The sequence below is a fragment of the Phlebotomus papatasi genome, chromosome 4, assembly GCF_024763615.1.
Source record: "Phlebotomus papatasi isolate M1 chromosome 4, Ppap_2.1, whole genome shotgun sequence".
NCBI classification, from domain to species: Eukaryota; Metazoa; Arthropoda; class Insecta; order Diptera; family Psychodidae; genus Phlebotomus; species Phlebotomus papatasi.
In genome coordinates, this window is record NC_077225.1 from 3806983 (window position 1) to 3827061 (window position 20079).

At 38.0% G+C, this 20079-nt stretch overlaps 1 protein-coding gene across 1 annotated transcript; it reads left to right on the top strand.

The window, feature by feature from the left end:
• The first annotated feature begins 15502 nt into the window (after positions 1–15502).
• On the top strand, positions 15503–17989 carry LOC129808547 (uncharacterized). The gene has a single exon (XM_055858326.1). The coding sequence runs from the start codon at positions 15503–15505 to the stop codon at positions 17987–17989; it is 2487 nt and encodes an 828-aa protein (XP_055714301.1).
• The last annotated feature ends 2090 nt before the right edge of the window (positions 17990–20079 follow it).

Here is a 20079-nt window from a genome sequence, read left to right on the forward strand (position 1 = left end):
CACAATTTTGAAACTTTTATGAGACATTTTTCATTGCACGTGTGAAAAATAATATTTCAATTTCGCAATATTGGATAATTTTTTAAGTGATGCATAACTTGAACTGGATATTTCAACCAAGTGTGTAAAATTATTGTTATTCTATAATCGACAGTCAAACCAATAAGTTTGTTTTACGAAAGATAGGCCAACCTAATTCACGGAGAATACATATTTCGGATACACAATAACATGGTGAGTTCCATATATTTGAATAAAGAAATTCATAAAAATTATATTTGACGAAACTGCTTTGCAGTTTTTGATAAATCATAATCCTACGAAAGAAGAAGCTGAGAAAATTTTGGAAAGATTTACACGAAAAAGACCACATTCCGATGACCCGCCATCTTGAATAGAAGAAATTTTAAATAAAATGGAACGTGACATAGCTTCTGAGAAGTTACACAAAATTCAAAGGAGTGAGGTAGAGGAGTCTAACAAAGAAGTTGAAGATCAACTCATGTGTAAAAGAAAAGATAAGCTCACAGAAAAATACTTTGAAAAACAAGAGAAAAATCTTTACCTTGTAGAATATGTGACTGATTCAGAAGGAGATCAAGTACCTGCGGAAGATTTTTTATCTGATTTTGAGGAACAAACGTTATATTATTCTAGGAAACCTGCTTCAGATCATGTATATTCATCTGAAAATTCTAGTAGTGATGTATAATTTTCTATATCATTTGCAATAAAAAGTTAAAAGTATAAATTTAGAGCGTTTTTAACCCAAAAATCCCTCTCCCCTTTCTTTCTTTCGTTGAAAATTGTTCACTACAAGCATTTTTCACAATTATTTAACATGGTGTATCTTAAAAAATCACTCAGAAAAAATCTATATCGCAATGAGTACGCACAGCTTGAGACAATTAGCAGAAGCTTTGGCAAAAGAAAAATCAGAGTCTGATTTGGTGCAACTTATTTTACATAAAAAGACAATAGCGCAAATGATCGGCCTACTTTATGAAAACAAAAATGAGATTTTACGTCGCGGTGTAGTGGAAAAAATTTCAAGAAAAATGAAAAATGGAAAAAGCATGACTATTTTGGAGAAAAAACAATTGATGGTACAATTCTTTAACACTAATGATGAAAATACAATTGATAATTTGTTCGAGATATTCTTTGGCGATCAAATTTTGGATTGTGATAATGTAGAAGCAGAATACGATATTGTACAGCAATCACATAAAATCTGCAAAATATGCTACAACAATGAATACGATACCGCTTTCCTACCTTGTGGACACGTTGCTGCTTGTCAAGGATGTGCTTCAAAAACAAGACATTGCCCTATATGCCGAGAGCCATACGTTGTGACTACAAGAATATATTTCTCGTGAAGAAAACAAAAATGAAGTCAAGATTTTTTTGTGTAATGAAAAACTACAACCGACTAAGTTATAAATAAAATTGATTGTAAAACAATGAAATGAGTTTTCTTTCGCATCTGATCAAAGTATCATTATTTTTTTTTGTTTTTATGTTGCCATCAACATGAGGAATCATGTGAATTGTTTAAAAGTAGTTGCATGCAATCGAGTAGATTTTGTCAAAGAAGTTCGATACAATCATTTTTGATTGTGCTATAAAATGTAATTAAAACAATCCTCTAATGCTGCAAAGAAAAAATCAGATTACGTTGAGAAAAAATGCCAGACGCCACTTTGAAGATTTTTTTCACGTGAAGAAAATATTCTGATGCAGAAAAAATGCAAGATGATAAAAAATATGATATCTCTTTGCAGATTTTTTTTATGTTGGTAAAATTTTTCACTGCATTTTCATATTGATTTTTTCATCATGCATCAATGAAACATGTTTTGTTTTTCTTGATGCACAGATGAAACATTGTCTGATGTTGAAATAATTGATTGTAAAACAATTTCTTTTCACAACAAGACAAAATTCTCACAAATAATTTTATTTAATTGACTTTAATCTTGCTCACATAGCAAATATGTTGAGATGAAAAGGGAATGTTGGTATATATAAATATTAGCATAATGCATAACCCTGTGCAATTGAAGTTTCATTTTTTTCTTCATTCTTCTTATCTTAAGTGGATTCAGATTGCAAATATACAAGATTAAAACAATTTACATTTACGTTTTCTCATCTTTATATTTGACATCATTTGATTTTTATACACATGTTACATTTTAAGAAATATTTGATTTACTTGCTACAAAAGGAATTTCATGAAACAGGCGAAAATAATTGACTGGTGGATCAAAAGTATTGCTGTTTGAAAAATTAGAATTTTCCAATCTTTGCACACCTAAAGATTTACAAGCATTGCTGTATCTCTCAAAATATTCTTGTACATACCTGTTTCGGCTCCAAACAGCTGAAAAGCCGAAGCTAGAGGAAGAGAATAATCCGAATCTCGTCAGATTATTCCCTTGCTCTGGTGAGAACTTCCTGGGGGATTCTTCCACTATTTGAACTGACTCTCGGCTGTTTTCACGGCCTCTAGTAACGGCTCTTTCGAGCCACCGGGCTTAAGGCAGTAATGCCCCCTTGTGTAGGCTACCCCCCGGGGGTGCCTCGAGAGAGTTTAACCAAGGTTAGAAATAAATTTCCAACCTTGCAGTTCGGCAAATGAATGCCTCTAGGGAAAAATTCCTCCAGAAATATTCTCAAAGCCTGCCCTAGGTCTTAAGGCTTCTTGAAGAGAAGCCGCTGTTTCCTGGCAGTAGGGAGCCAATTGGCCGCTGGTAATCCTTAGGCAATAGGATGCCGCTGGTCTTGGGCCAAAAGGGAGATGCGATTTCTCTGGAACAAGCACTCTCGTGCTGCTAGAAGTGAAACTCAGGAATCTCTATCGCAATCTGATTTATTTAACAAAAATTAACCCTATTTATACAAAATCATTTTTACCCCACTTAATTACTAAGGTGAACTCCGTGAACCCATAATGCGTCATTGCAAAATTGCACATTCTTTATTTTGCTGACGAAAAAATGCTGATCAAGAAGTGAATGAACGGGTGTCATTAGCATTAAGCATAATGACCTACTTTCAATGAGAATTTGACAATTTTCAATCTCTAATATCATAGAAACTATTTGTTAGAATGGTAGCAAATTGATACCAGATAGAGTTAAGGATATAGAAAATAGGATGGTAAAAGTTTAGGATCGTTTAGCATCCTAGTTTCTTCAATATTTGCCGTTAAAGTGAGGCTTGTTTTGTATACTTCGTGAAATGACTCGATTTAACCAAAACTAAAATCCGTATATTAGTTAAACTATTCGTCTCTAATTGAAATGACAAGACATTCCTAGTAGTAAGAGTATCTAAAAATAGTGTAGTAGTCCTTAAATCCTTTAGGGATAAGTCATTGACTTAAAAAGTAGGGGTAACGAAAACCCTTGTAAAGTCTTGGTAAAGCCAAAACTTTCCAACTTTTGTGTTGAATAATTCGTATCCTTTTTAGGATGTGAGGACTTATGATGAATATCCTGGCGATTTAACTATTCAAAAGTAGTTCGATATGAATTAAAACCCATTATTATCCCTCAAAGATTAAAAAATTCTAATTTGAAAATAATTTGTATGAACGTGCATGTTCATCTTGAACAATACCACTGTACAGAAGTATTGTAAATCAAAGTTGCATTTATAAATTCAGAAAGTAACATTAATTTGTCAAATTCTGAAATATTTAGGGATAGACGATCATTTCCATCATTTTGACTGAGAATAAGTAGTTCGGAATTTTCCACGGCATAGTAACTACTAATGTTCATGCAGTTTTCAAGTTGAATATTCAGCAGCTCAAGTTCCATATTAGCATCATCCTTTCCAGCATCCTCTCCCAATAATTTCCTTAAAGTTTGTTCATTGGCACAGAACGTTGCCCATGTATTTTGGGTGAATTCTACAGCGTCAATCCCATCCCAGTAGCTTACGGCACATATTTTAGCAACTGGTGAAAAATTCTCTGGAGAAAACCCGATCGTGATAAACAATGTACATGTTCGATTTAGAAAGTAGGTGTATGCATTCAGTAGTTCAAGAGTTGTATTTTGATGTCGATTTTTTGCATATTTTTCCTCTTCCTTGCGAAGTTCTTCAGAAGGATCAGGATTATATTTGTTGAACCGCTGCTTTTCCTTTATTATACTTGGAACTTGATGTGATCTTTCTTGGGTTTCCATATTTTCAGACAACTTTTTTTGCGACTTATTACTTTTCACTGAGAATTTAACCTCCACTCACCATTAAATCTGACATACAAATAAAAGTTTTTTCTTCTAATTGCTAAAATTCCTCTAAAATAATTTAGGATCTTTTGATCGTACTAACGAAATTTTCCGAGAAAATTATGCAGACGTGTGCAAAATATTTGTTTCATATCCGTAGAAACATGTTCGGACATGTCATGTTCACATCTTAGAAAAAAAAGTGTAGAAGTAGGATGTGAGGGGTAAGTAGTACATTTTTTCTAAATTACAACAAGTGAAGTTACTTTTATTTACGAAAAATCGGTTTCGATTTTATTTTATTCCACTTCCTTTTCCCCATTTAGTCAAATTCTTAGGTAAATACTGTACATTTTTTAAAAGATTTTTTTTATACTTGTTAAATTATCATAAAAAGAAAACATCAATCACTTTGAATCATTTTGTTCAAAAAAATTTTGGGGCTATTTAGGAAAAATTCTTTAATGCCAATTATTGTAATACAAAGTTGTCAGAAATCTAACACTTTTTCCATTCTTTCCTCACTTGCGTTCAAAAGAGTTCACACACAAGACATGAAATTTTGCACTCAATAATAATTTTTCATTTATCTTTTAATTCTTTTACTATATGCATGATAGAGGAGATCGTATTTCGAATAATCCCACAATTGTATAGAAATGCATAGTAACATCTGCGATTGTCAGTTTATTTGAAAATTGGGATTCTAAATTCGCTGCATGAAAAATATTTTTTAGATAAATTACATAAAGATCATTTGATCGTATTATCAAGAGATGTCTATGTATGATGTCAGAGAAATTCAAATAAATGCAAAACCATGTTATTTTTAGTAATTTATGTTACAATTTTAGAAAAAAAATAAAATATTGCAAACATTATTGAAAGACATAAGCTCAAAAGTTGCATGCCAAAGAAAAACGGATTACATTCAAATCTAAACTCAGTGACGTTATTCGTTCAATATCCAACGAAAATGGCTTAAATCTCATGACGACATCAAGCGGGAATGATAGAAAGAGTCTCTCCCATATGGTCTCGAGCTCGAGTGAGCGAAAAGGTCTCATATTGCACTTGCATTTTTCCACACTTGGACAATGCAGAAGAAAAAGATTATGAAGAATCTCAACTAAAATTTCATTCATTAATAGCAAAAAAAACACAATTTGCAATTCTTCTAAGGAGTTGATAGATCTGAAATTTTCAAAATATTGTGAAATTCCACTGATCAAATAAATAACTGCATTGCATGCATATCAATAATGAAGAAAAGAAGCAATATCACTCCCTTCTTTCTGAATATGACGTCAGTGATCATATGGAACATTCTGAGCCCATGAAGGGATTGAGCTGTAATCACAAACACGTACATATGATCAATTGTAGCTCTGCTCGATATGACATTGTGGGAGTAAGCAACGAACATATACTAGTAAATTCATAAACTATGTCAATTCTACCTCTGTTCGATATGACAATGTATGAGTAATTGTTGAATCTATACTAAATAAATAGATAGAATGCATTGATGTAGTTCTGCTCGATATGGCAATGTTCGTCTGTGAGTATGTGTGTGTGTGTGTGTGTGCAATTCACGCATACTATGACACTTGCATTTGCATTTTTGCACACATGGTCAGTGCATATGACAAAGTATACAGAAAATTGCGCTTACTGCATAGGAAAGACCTCTGCATAGATTCTATCATGCCTCGATTGGTGTAATGGATAAGGTACTGGACTCGCAACCGAGAGGTCCCGTGATCAATTCCCATGGACGGCAGATCTTTTCACATACAATTGCATAGGGAGGAAAAAATTACATGAGAAAGAGTCCACCAAAGTGTAATTTCCGTTAATTCAAGTATTCAAAATGTCCATCTAAAAGCGCAATCTCAAAAAGTCTTAAAGTTCTAAAAAGTTCAAGATGGCCATCTAAAATTTACAGCTTAAAAGCCCAATATGGCCACCAGAACGGTTGACATTCAAACAACAGTACTGTGCGCGATATCCAATGAAAATCATTCCTCAACAGTAATCTGCGCGATAGCCAATAAGAATCAACAGTAGTCTGCGCGATATCCAATGAAAATCATTCCTCAACAGTAATCTGCGCGATAGCCAATAAGAATCAACAGTAGTCTGCGCGATATCCAATGAAAATCAGTCATCTAACAGTATTCTGCGCGATATCCAATGAAAATCATTCATCAACAGTAATCTGCGCGATATTCAGTTAAAATTATTAACAAAATATCAGAATAATGAAGCGGGGAGGGGCAACAGGGGCTGGGGGGAAGGGCCTGAAGGTAGCCCATCGACCAGAGTTATCGATGTGGCGTCAGCAAACAGTATCGTGCTCGATGGAAAGCCACGCCCACCAAACAGTACTCTGCGCGATTATTACTACTTATACCTATCAAACAAAAAAATACTTAAGTCGATCCATAATCCCTGACCCGAGCTATAAGGGGTCAAATTTCGAATATTGACCGGCCTCTATCTCCGGTTCTAATTAACATATCGACCTAAATTTTACCTTTTTGTTTCGTCTCGATGAGCACTTTCAGATGGAATTTCAAAAGTTTACCACAGGTGACGCTGCGATACCGTCAAAATTCATCGAAATTCAAACTAATTTTTCTCAAAAACGGCATTGTACAAGTTAAAGAAATTTTAGAGTGTTGTAGTCCAGTCTAGAACGTTTTCAAAATGGTGCGTAAGTGCGGTGTGGTTTCAATAGAACCGGAGATATGAGGGGTCAAATTTCACGAAATTCAAAAAATCATATCTCCGGTTCTGTGTGGCCAATTTTGATGAATGAGGGCTTAAACGAAAGATCTCACCAAATGCTACAACTTTCTAGAATATTTGAACTTCGTGGGACCAACACCAGGGGCGCTACAGTCAAGAAACAAATTCCAATATCACATAACCTCAATTATCTCGACTGTCGCTGAGCCCATTTTGATGACTACTTCAACATAATTGTAGAGAATATTCGTCTCTATATTTCGTCCATACATCATTTTTCGATCAGATAATGCAATCTGTCCGATTTTGCCGTTTAAGTGTGAAAAAATTGATTTTTCCCATAATAACGCTTTGAGATCACTCAGATGCCAATTTGACTGCCTCTACTCCACCAAGATACTTAAAATAGGGTTTGAAATGGAAAGTCTCACAAAATACAACAATTCTTTGATATAGTTGAAGTTCACCAAATGAACACTTGGGACGATCTGGTCGAAAAAACGAGTTCAGAAAAAAAACCGCGCTTATCTCGGCTTCTGAGTAATCGATGAGATCATTTTCTATAGAAAAATTATAGAGAAGTTTCTGGTCTACATTTCACCCATATATCAGTTTTGTGCCAGTTCATCCAAATCCTTGATATTTCGGTTTTAATACAAAATTTGTATAATTTCACGAATTTGATTCAAGATAACTGAATGGCGTCCCACAACTTCAGCTCTAAATCGAATTTGCATGCATTCCAAGTTAGTTTATGTTAAGAATCTCACCCACATAAGCCGGTTAGGATTATCTGTCCCTTTTAAAGAGCATTCCATTTTCAAGTTCCACTGTTGTCAGGCGTGTGGAAGAGCTCAATGAAATATGGAGGAGGAGTTGAAGAGAAAAGTTGAAAAGCCGTCTGTAGTCTCAATTGCACTAGATGAGTCAACCGACGTCTCTCACATGAGCCAACTCCTCATCTTCATTAGAGGCGTCTGCGAGGAGGATAATAGCGTCTTTGAAGAGATGCTTGATCTGTGCACATTGCGCGAAACGACAAATGGTTCTGACATTTTCAAATTGGTATTGAGTAGTTTGGAGCGCTACGGTGCTCTTCACAAAATCTTTGCAGTCACTACAGATGGTGCTCCTGCAATGATTGGGAAGAGTAACGGGTTCGCCGGACTACTTAAGAGCCAATTTGAGAATGTCATGAGTATCCACTGCCTCTTGCACGTGGAAAATTTATGCGCAAAATGGATTGGGCGCCAAGGCACTCTAAAAACAATCACCGCTGTCATCAACAAGCTGCGAGGAGGCCATCACGCCCTCACCCATCGCATTTGGAAAAAAATCCTGCGAGACCGTAAAGCCGTCCACACTGATCTCCTTATGATAAATGGGGTCAGATGGTTAAGCCGTGCGTATGGCGTGCAAAGGTTTTTCGATTTGCGGAATGAACTGATGGACTTTTTCAGCGAGTATGACAAGGTATGTTACCTGGCTTTAGTAGTGCTTTTCTTTTTATTAATAGTAGTATACATCGCGCAAGTCGCTGTATATGACGTCACGATGAGTCATCATCGCGCAAGTCGCTGTGACGTCACTATCGCGCAAGTCGCTGTATGTGACGTCACCATGTATGATGACGTCACATATTTTCTGACGTCACACCCTGGAGGCATGACGCAATATTTTGCGGTGACGTCACATTCCCACCCCCTGGGAGGCTGACGTCACTGGGCTGAAATTTAAATTTGAATTTTCCGTTGGTATACGAGCGCCGCCTTTGATTGTGAAATTGAAATCTTGACCGCCATTTTGAATTCCCATCCGCCATTTTGAATTTTGTCCGCCATTTTGAATGCTTATCCGCCATTTTTAATTTTTGTCCGCCATTTTTAATTTCCGATCGCCATTTTTATTTTTTTCCGCCATTTTTATTACCGACCGCTGCTCTTATTTTCTATGCGCGCGCCCTCTGTTATTCCTATTATTAACTATTTCCGTAATTTTTTTCCGCGACGTGAAAATTTTTTGGTCGAGACCTGGGATTGAACCGACAGATACTTAAAGTCTTAAACGTAATGTTTACCACCGCTTAGACCACTCGGCCACGGCGGCATGTTGATGGGCTTCCGCTGAATCGTGAACCGTTGGATCGTCCACAGGCTGACGTTACCCATGCATAGATATCCCATATAGCCATTTTCCATGCATACATACATTTTCATACACATGCACATGCCCCGTGGGAATAATTGCGCGCGTCACTTGGTGAGAAAAAACAGTGAGAGAAACAGATCTCGGGTTTCGGGTTTCAGAGTGACGCGTGGTAACTTCTGGATATATGACCCGTACTTACGAATGCATCCTATTGCAAAAATGGCATGGAATGTGTCATATGGGGGCGACTATAAATTAATTGTCGTGGGAATATTTTAATTGCTGTGGGAATTTTTCTTCCCTTTGAGAGCTATTAAAGACTTCTAAATAAAGAGGATAAATGTTTTTACAATGAAAAATGTACTTTTCATATAATTTCACATATGTTTCGAGAAATTAATTTACTCTACCAGCCTTTTAAGGGAGATCTTCCATTGGGATGATCTTTTATCTAAGTTGAATGAAGTCTATTTTACGTCTCTTTATATTACTTACCCCAAACGTTTTTTCGCAATTTTAGTGGTATGATAATCAGCCATGCATAGCTATGAAAAAGTATCATCAAAGGTTGAATATTTTTGTTCGCGCTCAAAATTTCGACACAGCACTGTAAAGTGCATCGCGAACAGAGGCTAGAGCGAAGTTCTAACTAGAGTCGAGAGAGAGTGAGATGTAGATAAAAATTTTTTCTATTGTCCAGAAAGAAATTAAAACGGGTGATATTCCCAGTTTTTTACCACTTTGTATCTTGGATTGACCAGAGGAGCAAGGTTCATACTGGTGATATAAAAGTTATTAAAAATCAGTTTTAAGTTAGAAATTATTTGTTAAAACTAAATTTGGTGAAGGGAAAATATAGTGGGTGAAATTTGTGAAAGTGTTTTAATTATCTTCCTGCAAAAAAAAAAGGAGAGTGGACAAGACAGACCTACCACGAGGCACCACGAGGAAAATTTTTGTTCCTCCAATCCGAATGTATTAAAAGTGGATTATTTGCAGGTATTCAACTCATTCACTCATTCATCACGCACGAAGGCATTCATATTCATTCACACAATTTCTACAATTTATTTTAAGGTATTCAACTCATTCACTCATTCATCACGCACGAAGCTATTCATATTCATTCACACAATTTCTACAATTTATTTTAAAGGTTTGTCATACCATTTTTGTTCCTCCAATCCGAATGTATTAAAAGTGGATTATTTGCAGGTATTCAACTCATTCACTCATTCATCACGCACGAAGGCATTCATATTCATTCACACAATTTCTACAATTTATTTTAAGGTATTCAACTCATTCACTCATTCATCACGCACGAAGCTATTCATATTCATTCACACAATTTCTACAATTTATTTTAAAGGTTTGTCATACCATTTTTGGACCTTCGAGGAAAAAAAACAACGACATTCTACAGTCAAATAGCTCTGCCACATCCCTCATTACGGGTGCCTGCCTTTGCTGGACTTCCTGAGTGCATTGCTCCTGCCGATTAATTGGGATATCTCTAGACGATGGCGCACAAGATTGCACGAAGAGCTTCTTACAAGGGTCAACTAACTATTGTTAAGAAGAATATCGAGAAGTACATTCAAGATCCTGAGCAGCTAAAAGATGAAGAAGCAAGAGTTGATCTCATCTCTCAGCGCGATTCCGTGGAAAGAATAGAAGCCAAATATTCAGAAATACAGGCGGAAATCATAGCAGAAGCTGACGATGAAGATCAGGAGCGAGAGGAACAGGATCTTCAAGACTTCTTGGCTCAGTGTGCAACGGTACACTTCGACATTTCGCGCCTTATTGCTCAAATACCTCAATCATCCCAAAGTGCAAATCAATATTCGGACAATGTGAAATCATTTGATTCCGGTGGATCTGGTAACACAATGGAGAAAATGATGATGCTTCTCCAGAGTCAAATGAGTGAGCAAAGAAGTCAAATGGACACTCTCCTCCGATGCCATAGAGAAGACATGAGAAGTATGCTGGATATCACGGCTCAGGCTCATTCAACGGCTATTAACACTTCAGTTAATCAGTCAGGGTTTAAGTCAAGGGCGAAATTGGAGCCAATACAAGTGCCAGATTTCAGTGGAAAATATACTGAATGGAAGCCTTTCCAAAACCTCTTCATCTCCATGGTCCACAACGATGAACAATTGTCAGGTTCGCAGAAGATGCACTATTTGAGGAAAGCTCTTAAAGGAGAAGCAGCTGTTGAAATCAGCAATCTCAGTATCTCTGATGAAAATTATGAGATCGCGTGGAATAGAATTAAAAAGCGCTATGATGATAACTACAGGATCATCAACTCACACATAGAAATGTTTCTCAAACAGCCTTCAGTGTCTCAACCCACCGGAAGTAATCTGAGGAAAATCAACTCTACATCCTCTTCAATTCTTCAAGCATTAGGAGCCCTGGACTGCACACAAAGGGATCCATGGCTCATTCACATTGTCTTGGGAAAGCTGGATGCGGAAACTCAGTTGCTGTGGTCCAGGGAAATCGACGAAGGTGTTCCTACCTGGGATCAGTTTGAGACTTTTCTCAATAAAAGATGTAAGTCACTAGAAATTTGCTCCCCTGTATCAAATACAAAGCCAAATCACAATCAATCAAATCAAAAGGTCAATTCCAAGTCTCAAAAGGGCCAGGGCTCTTCTTGTGTAGCTTCTGGATCTCAATTTATTTGCCCAAATTGCAAAAAGAACAATCATAAATTGTTTTAATGTAGAGATTTTTTATTACTAAATCCAAGTAAAAGATTAGAAATTGTTAAAAGCCTCAAAATTTGCCAAAATTGTCTCTGTGCATCTCACTCTCTCAATGATTGCCCATACTCTCTTTGTAAACAATGCAACGAAAAACACAATAAATTGTTGCATGACTCGGTCGTTCCATTGGTTCGTGACCCAATTCCATCCACATCAAAATCATCCAACAATGAAACTCCTCCTGATAAACCAACACCAGCGTCGGCTCTCAGCTGTATTGAGGATACACAAAATTGTTCTGCACGTATCCTTTTGGCTACTGCTAGGGTCAAAGTCCTTGATGGAGGAAATGGTGAGCATTTTTGTCGCATTTTACTCGATGCAGGTTCCCAAGTCAATTTAATGACTACTCACTTGTGTCAAACCTTGCGTCTTAAGTCTGCACCAATAGATTTTCATCTTGAGGGAATCGGCTCTATCAATCATGTGGTCAAACGTAAAACAAATGTCAGACTTCTGATAGGTGAGAAGGGGGGAGAAAGTGTGGTCAATGTGGAGTGTTTGGTAGTAAAGCGAATCACTGGAGATCATCCAAATTTTAAAATCAATAAAGAGATAGTATCGATTCCTAATTCCATTAAGTTGGCAGATCCTGATTGGAACAAATGTCAGCCCATTGATATTAGGTGAGATTCTTAACAATCTCACCTACTATAATCCTAACAAAATTTCATGTCCTCCGATCGCGCTCAAACTTGGCCAAAATGTGTTTCGCCACTTCCTGATCACGAATATATGGGGGGCTAAGTTACGTTCCCGGCCGGCCGGCCGGCCGTCCGGCCGCTCTTTGGAGCTTAATAGCTCCTAAACTAAAAAAGATATCGACTTGCGGTTTTCGGCAAAGGTTAAATATCGTATGAAAATTGCAACATGGTGCATTGACCCCCCACCCCCCACCCCTCTTCCGCCATTTTGAAGACACACCTTTTTTTGTTTTCTCAATAGCTCCGGCCCTATGGCATCGAGCGGGCTCAAATTTTAGTATGTTATAGCTGGGCCTTAGAGCTTTCCATCAATACCAAACTTAAGGTCCCCCGACCCCCCTGACCCGAGCTATAAGGGTCCAAAAAAAATTTCTTAAAATGGCCATAACTCCGGTTCTAATTGTCAGAATTTAAAAAATGAGGGCTTTTTGGAAAGCTCTCGTGAAATGCCACTTCCTCTTCTAACATCGCAAGTTCATAAAACCACCGCTAGGGGCGCTATTATTAAAAAGAAAATTTTTAAATCTTAAAAGTTAAATAACTCAAAAATTCCTTATGCAATCGGGCTGAAATTTTAGTATGTTATAGCCGTTGATTATACCTATCAAACAAAAAAAACCTTAAGTCGATCTAAAACCCCTGACCCGAGCTATAAGGGGTCAAAGTTCGAACATTGACCGGCCTCTATCTCCGGTTCTAATTAACATATCGACCTAAATTTTACCTTTTTGGTTTCGTCTCGATGAGCACTTTCAGATGGAAGTTCAAAAAGTCACTACAGGTGGCGCTGTGATAGCGTCAAAATTCATCGAAATTCAAAGTCACTTTTCTCAAAAACGGCATTGTGCAAGTTAATGAAATTTTAGTATGTTTTAGTCCAGTCTAGGACGTTTCCAAAATGGTGCGTATGCGCGCTGTGGTTTCAATAGAACCGGAGATATGAGGGGTCAAAGTTCACAAAATTTAAAAAATCATATCTCCGGTTCTATGTGACCGATTTTGATGAATGAGGGCTTAAACGAAAGATCTCACCAAATGCTACAACTTTCTAGAATATTTGAACTTCGTGGGACCAACACCAGGGGCGCCACAGTCAAAAAACGAATTTCAATATCACATAACCTCAATTATCTCGACTGTCGCTGAACCGATTTTGATGATTGCTTCGACATAATTGTAGAGGACATTTGTCTCTACATTTCGTCCATACATCATTTTCCGGTCAGACTACGCTATCACTCCGATTTTGCCGTTTAAGTGTGAAAAAATTGATTTTTCCCATAATAACGCTTTGAAATCACTCAGATGCCAATTTGACTGCCTCTACTCCACCAAGACACTTAAAATAGGGTTTTAAATGGAAAATCCCACAGAATACAACAATTATTTGATATAGTTGAAGTTCAACAAATGACTACTTGGGGCACTCTGATGGATAAAAAACGAGTTAAGAAACAAAAAACCTCGATTATCTTGGCTTCTGAGTAATCGATGAGATCATGTTCTATGGAAAAATTATAGAGAACATTCTGGTCTACATTTCGCCCATATAACACTTTTCTGTCAGTTCATCCAAATCCTTGATATTTTGGTTTAAATACAAAATTTGTATAATTTCACGAATTTTATTCAAGATAACTGAATGGCGTCTCCCTACTTCAGCATCAAATCGAATTTGCATGCACTCCGAGTTAGCTTACGTTAAGAATCTCACCTACATAAGCCGGTTAGGATTATCTGTCCCTTTTAATTGGAGGTCAATATTTCTGGAACTTTGTCAAGGATAACACTAAGACTCTTGGACCCAATACTGAAAGATAGTGTCTTCGGTTGGTTACTGGTAGGATTTCTATCTCAAGAGCCCTCAACAAGTTCAGGTTTTCATGCACAGTGCAACCTGTCCACTTTAGCTAGCCTTGATGCTTCTCTTCGTATGTTTTGGGAAATAGAAGAAATTCCTCAAGCCAAGAATAGTGTCGATGAACATAACGAAGTTGAACAGCTATATCGATCCTCTACTTCTCGGAATGAAAATGGCCGCTATGTAGTCAGATTGCCTTTGAACGACAGAATCGGAGAGTTGGGAAATAACAGGGCATCAGCAACATATCAATTCTTAAGCTTGGAAAGAAGATTGGGAAAGAAGGAAGACCTCAAGATTGCATACTCTCAGGCCATTAAGGAGTACCTCGACTTGAAAATCATCGAGGAGGTACCTTCAACTGAACTAGATTCGCCATCGTACTATCTCCCTCATCACGGAGTTGTTCGAGAACAAGCGATTAGCACAAAGTTGCGAATAGTATTCAACGCGAGTGCTCGCTCTCAGTCAGGCGTTAGTCTCAATCAGTGTCTCATGGTAGGCCCAGTTGTTCAGCCATCTTTGGTAGAAGTCCTTTGGCGATTTCGCTTACACAAATATGCCTTGACATGTGATATCGTCAAGATGTACCTGCAGGTACATCTGGTTCCTGAGCACAGGAATTATCAGCGATTCATATGGAGGGAACATCCTTCAGATGATATTAAACATTATCGATTCCGTACTGTGTGTTTTGGTATCGCGTCTTCACCATATTTAGCGACCAGAACCCTCAATCAATTGGCGGATGATGAAGGTCAATCTTTCCCTATGGCTGCCAAGGCAGTTAAAGAGTCATTTTATGTCGACGATTGTTTGGCATCAGTTCCAGAACAGGCACAAGTTTTAGAGTTGAAACATCAACTCATTCATCTCATGGAACGCGGATAATTCCAACTGGCTAAGTTCCAGACAAACTGCTCAGTTGAAGTCGACAACAACCAAGAAAGTCACTCAGACGTCATCATTTCTGACAATTTGGTGAAAACCTTGGGATTAATGTGGAACAGCAAAGTTGACACCTTTCAGTTCAAACTGTCCAATGATCTCCCTAAGATAAATGTCACCAAAAGGCAGATTCTTTCAGTCATCGCTAGGATCTATGATCCCCTTGGGTTGCTTGGTCCAATAGTCACCAATGCGAAACTCATTCTTCAGGCAGCATGGCAGTGCAAAACTGATTGGGATATGATAGTTCCCGGTGAACTGCAGCACAGATGGGCATCGTTTATCAATGACCTCCCATCAATTGAACTTTTACGAATACCTAGATGGGTAGTGAATGTGGAGTCCCCAGCGCAGGTGGAACTACACGTTTTCTCAGATGCAAGTTCACTTGCATATGGAGCCGCCATTTTTTTGGTCTGTGAAGATGTCAATGGACACAGGTCATCCGGACTTCTCACTGCCAAGTCAAAAATAACCCCTTTAAAGTCAACGGAAGCTCAAGGAAATGAACTCACCATTCCTAAGGCAGAATTGCTTGGGGCTCAAATGGCGGCAGAGTTGATGTTCATGGTCTCAAAAGCATTGGGCATTGAACGGAAATTTTATTGGACAGATGCAGCTGTTGTTCTGCACCAAATTTATTCTCCATCAGAGAAGCGAGAAACATTTGTTCGAAATAAGGTTCGCATTATTCGAAAATTGTCACAGGCTGAGGAGTGGGGCCATGTTCCGACGAAACAAAACCCAGCAGATGCTCTTTCTAGAGGTTCTACTGTTCAGGAGTTGATGGTCAACAATCTATGGTGGTTAGGACCAGATTGGTTGACAAAAGGAACAGATTCTTGGCCAGTTGCCTTTTCCCCTCATACCTTTTCCATTACAAGAGACACTTCTTTAGCATCAGTTAACGTGGTGTTAAAGGAAGAAAAGAGTGATCATCCTCAGAATTCTGTATATGCGTTTCTCATTTCCCGTATCAGTCTCTTCAGAAAAATGCAAAGAGTCTTAGCATGGTGTTTGCGAGCGAGTACTATCTTCAAAACTCGTAAGGGTAGAACAACTCGCAGCATGGCTCATGGAAATACCCTTTCTGGCCCCCTCACAGCAGAGGAACTTCTTCGTGCAGAGACACTTATTATAAAATGGGAACAACACGATCATTTACTCCCAATCATCACAGCAGTGAAAAAGGGTAATTTGAACCAACAGCCAAAATTTAAATTTGTACGTCGCTTAAGGCCTTTCTTGGATGATGATGGATTACTGAGAGTTGGTGGGCGTTTGCACAATTCTGCAGAACCATACGATACACAACACCCAAAAATTCTTCCTAAAGGGAAATTGGCAAACTTGCTAGCTCTACAATTCCATCTCAATCTTCTTCATGGTGGACCAACTATTTTGTTGTCATCCTTACGACAACGTTACTGGCCACTTGGATGCCGCAGCTTAGCACGTCAAACTGTACACAATTGTGTTCCCTGCTTTAAAGCAAAACCCCAATTCCAGACACAAATTATGGCTGACTTACCAGAGCACAGAGTTACTAATCTGCGCCCTTTCTTTGCTACTGGAATGGACTTTGCTGGGCCCCTATTACTAAGGTCAGGATCCAGGAAAGCCCCTCCATCCAAGGCATATATAATTGTGATGGTGTGTATGTCCACAAAGGCTACACATTTGGACTTTGTTAGCTCACTGGCTACAGACGCTTTTATTGCAAGCCTACGTCGATTCACCGCCAGACGTGGAATACCGAGTTTTATCTACAGTGATAATGGTACAACGTTTGTTGGAGCTGACAGCGAACTCAAGAAAATGCTGCAATTCATGTCGTTCAATGAGGAAATTGGAAACTTTATGGCTTCCTTGGAGATCAAATGGAGGTTCCAACCTCCCAGAGCACCCCATCATGGCGGTCTCTGGGAGGCTACTGTCAAGTCCTGCAAGTATCATTTAAAACGTGTTCTTGGGCTGACTCCACTAACATTTGAAGAGATGAGTACCATTTTATGTCATATTGAAGCTGTTTTAAACAGCAGACCACTTTTTCAACTTCCCTCTGTCTCAGACGTCAAGGATCCATCTTGCTTGACACCGGGACATTTTCTGGTTGGATCGGCATTGACACAGTTGCCAGACCCGAACCTTGGACATCTATTAATAAACCGATTGGATAGATGGCAATTGTGTCAGAGACTGCAGCAGAATTTCACCGATCAGTGGAAACGGGACTACCTTCATACATTGCAGACCAGGGTTAAGTGGAGCAAAGAGTTTCCCAACATTAAAGTGGGAGATGTAGTTTTGCATTTGGATGAGCAAACACCCTCTACTTCATGGCCACTTGGCTTGATTTCATCTGTATTTCCAGGAAAGGATGGAAAAATTCGAGTTGTTGATGTAAATACAGCTAAGGGCAAATTTAGAAGACCCATTACAAAGATAGTCAAACTTCCAACCAATGATGAATTAGAGAAGAATTGGCCTCTTTCTGGGGAGGATGTTCGCGCTCAAAATTTCGACACAGCACTGTAAAGTGCATCGCGAACAGAGGCTAGAGCGAAGCTCTAACTAGAGTCGAGAGAGAGTGAGATGTAGATAAAAATTTTTTCTATTGTCCAGAAAGAAATTAAAACGGGTGATATTCCCAGTTTTTTACCACTTTGTATCTTGGATTGACCAGAGGAGCAAGGTTCATACTGGTGATATAAAAGTTATTAAAAATCAGTTTTAAGTTAGAAATTATTTGTTAAAACTAAATTTGGTGAAGGGAAAATATAGTGGGTGAAATTTGTGAAAGTGTTTTAATTATCTTCCTGCAAAAAAAAAGGAGAGTGGACAAGACAGACCTACCACGAGGCACCACGAGGAAAATTTTTGTTCCTCCAATCCGAATGTATTAAAAGTGGATTATTTGCAGGTATTCAACTCATTCACTCATTCATCACGCACGAAGGCATTCATATTCATTCACACAATTTCTACAATTTATTTTAAGGTATTCAACTCATTCACTCATTCATCACGCACGAAGCTATTCATATTCATTCACACAATTTCTACAATTTATTTTAAAGGTTTGTCATACCAATTTTGTAACCCCAAAAATCAGTTTGCAGGGTTATATCCTACCAGTGTGCGCAGAAGGGGTTGGATACAGTTAAAAGTTGTTCCAAAGAGTTAGAGACTGTTTCAATTTAGAGAACTCTATAATGGCACGGGGTGTCTTATTATGACAAGAGATTCTTAAGATCTGTTTAATTCATGTAAATTTTTTCTCTGGAGAATCCTTCTTATATATCTACCAAAAATTTTCATTTCTTCCCCCTCTATTTGCAATGTCCGATAAATTTCGCAGTGCCTCTTTAGATCATGATGATCTATATGATCCACTGATCTTATGACTTTTCTTTGTCCATTTTTTGTGAAAAAGCATTTCCATACACTGATCTTGGATCTCGAGTATGTGATATAAGCTCGCTATACCTAAATTATTTCCTAATATTACAAATTGATGGTTGAATGTACGTACTTACTTCCCTTTCTATGCACTTGTCGTCAGAATGACCGAAATATGATCTCCTGCAGCGCTCATGAGTTTTATGGACTGGAGTGAGGCGATTAAAAGAGGAGTGAAAAATCGCCAATGAAAGCAAATTTCATTCTTTGTATATGAATCATTTAATTTTCTTGGCCGCAAGTGAGGAAAGAATGGGAAAGGGTGTTAGGTTTCTGATAACTTTGCTTTCTCCAATATGAAATATTTTGAATTTATAATTGATGCTTTTCTTACTATTTGCAATGTGCTTTAGAGAGATCTGAAGAAATTTGCACATGCACCTTTTCATAAAGACTTGAGAAACGGCAACAAAATAACAAATCTGAAGATCTTTTTCATATAAAATTGTTTTTTCTCAAATTATACAGAATGGAGTGAGCATGTCACTGATTACTGTGGAGCTGATGAATGTACCCCTAAAATTTAGTTATGTGCGATACTGAAACATTTTACATGTTTTTCACTGATAACTTTTTCCCAAATTACGTTTATCCCTGCTAGACTCTTCTTGAAAGTAGGAAAGTGTGAAATCCTCTTCTTTTTATTCATTCATTCATTTTCAATCGCTTATCCCTATTGGGGTCGCGGGCCCATGACATCCAAATTAGTAGCCCACGCTTGTCGATCGTCCGCCACTTCAGGAATATGTTCGGATTCGATCCCAAGGCGTTCCAAGGCAAGATTCTGAATTTTATTCAGACATCTTGTCCTAGGTCTGCCTCGAGGTCGACGACTTCTCACAATGGCTTGCATAGCTTTTCTGGGGAATCTTTTTTTATCTATGCGCTGAACATGTCCATACCATCGAAGTTGTGATCTCTCAACCCGAAGAAGCAGCTCCTCGACTCTTAGTTCCTCACGAACGGCCACATTCCTCACTTTTGTTTTAGACTGAATATGGAAATTTGGCTTGCACTCACTACATCACCACGGAACTATGTCCTCTTTAATTCTCGGGCAAAAAATTGTCCTAGTATTGTGGTGGACAGGAAAACACCAGAGATTCGGGTGAACTGAACAACTTTATTGCCTGTATGGCTTTTATACATGATCGATCGTCTGACCC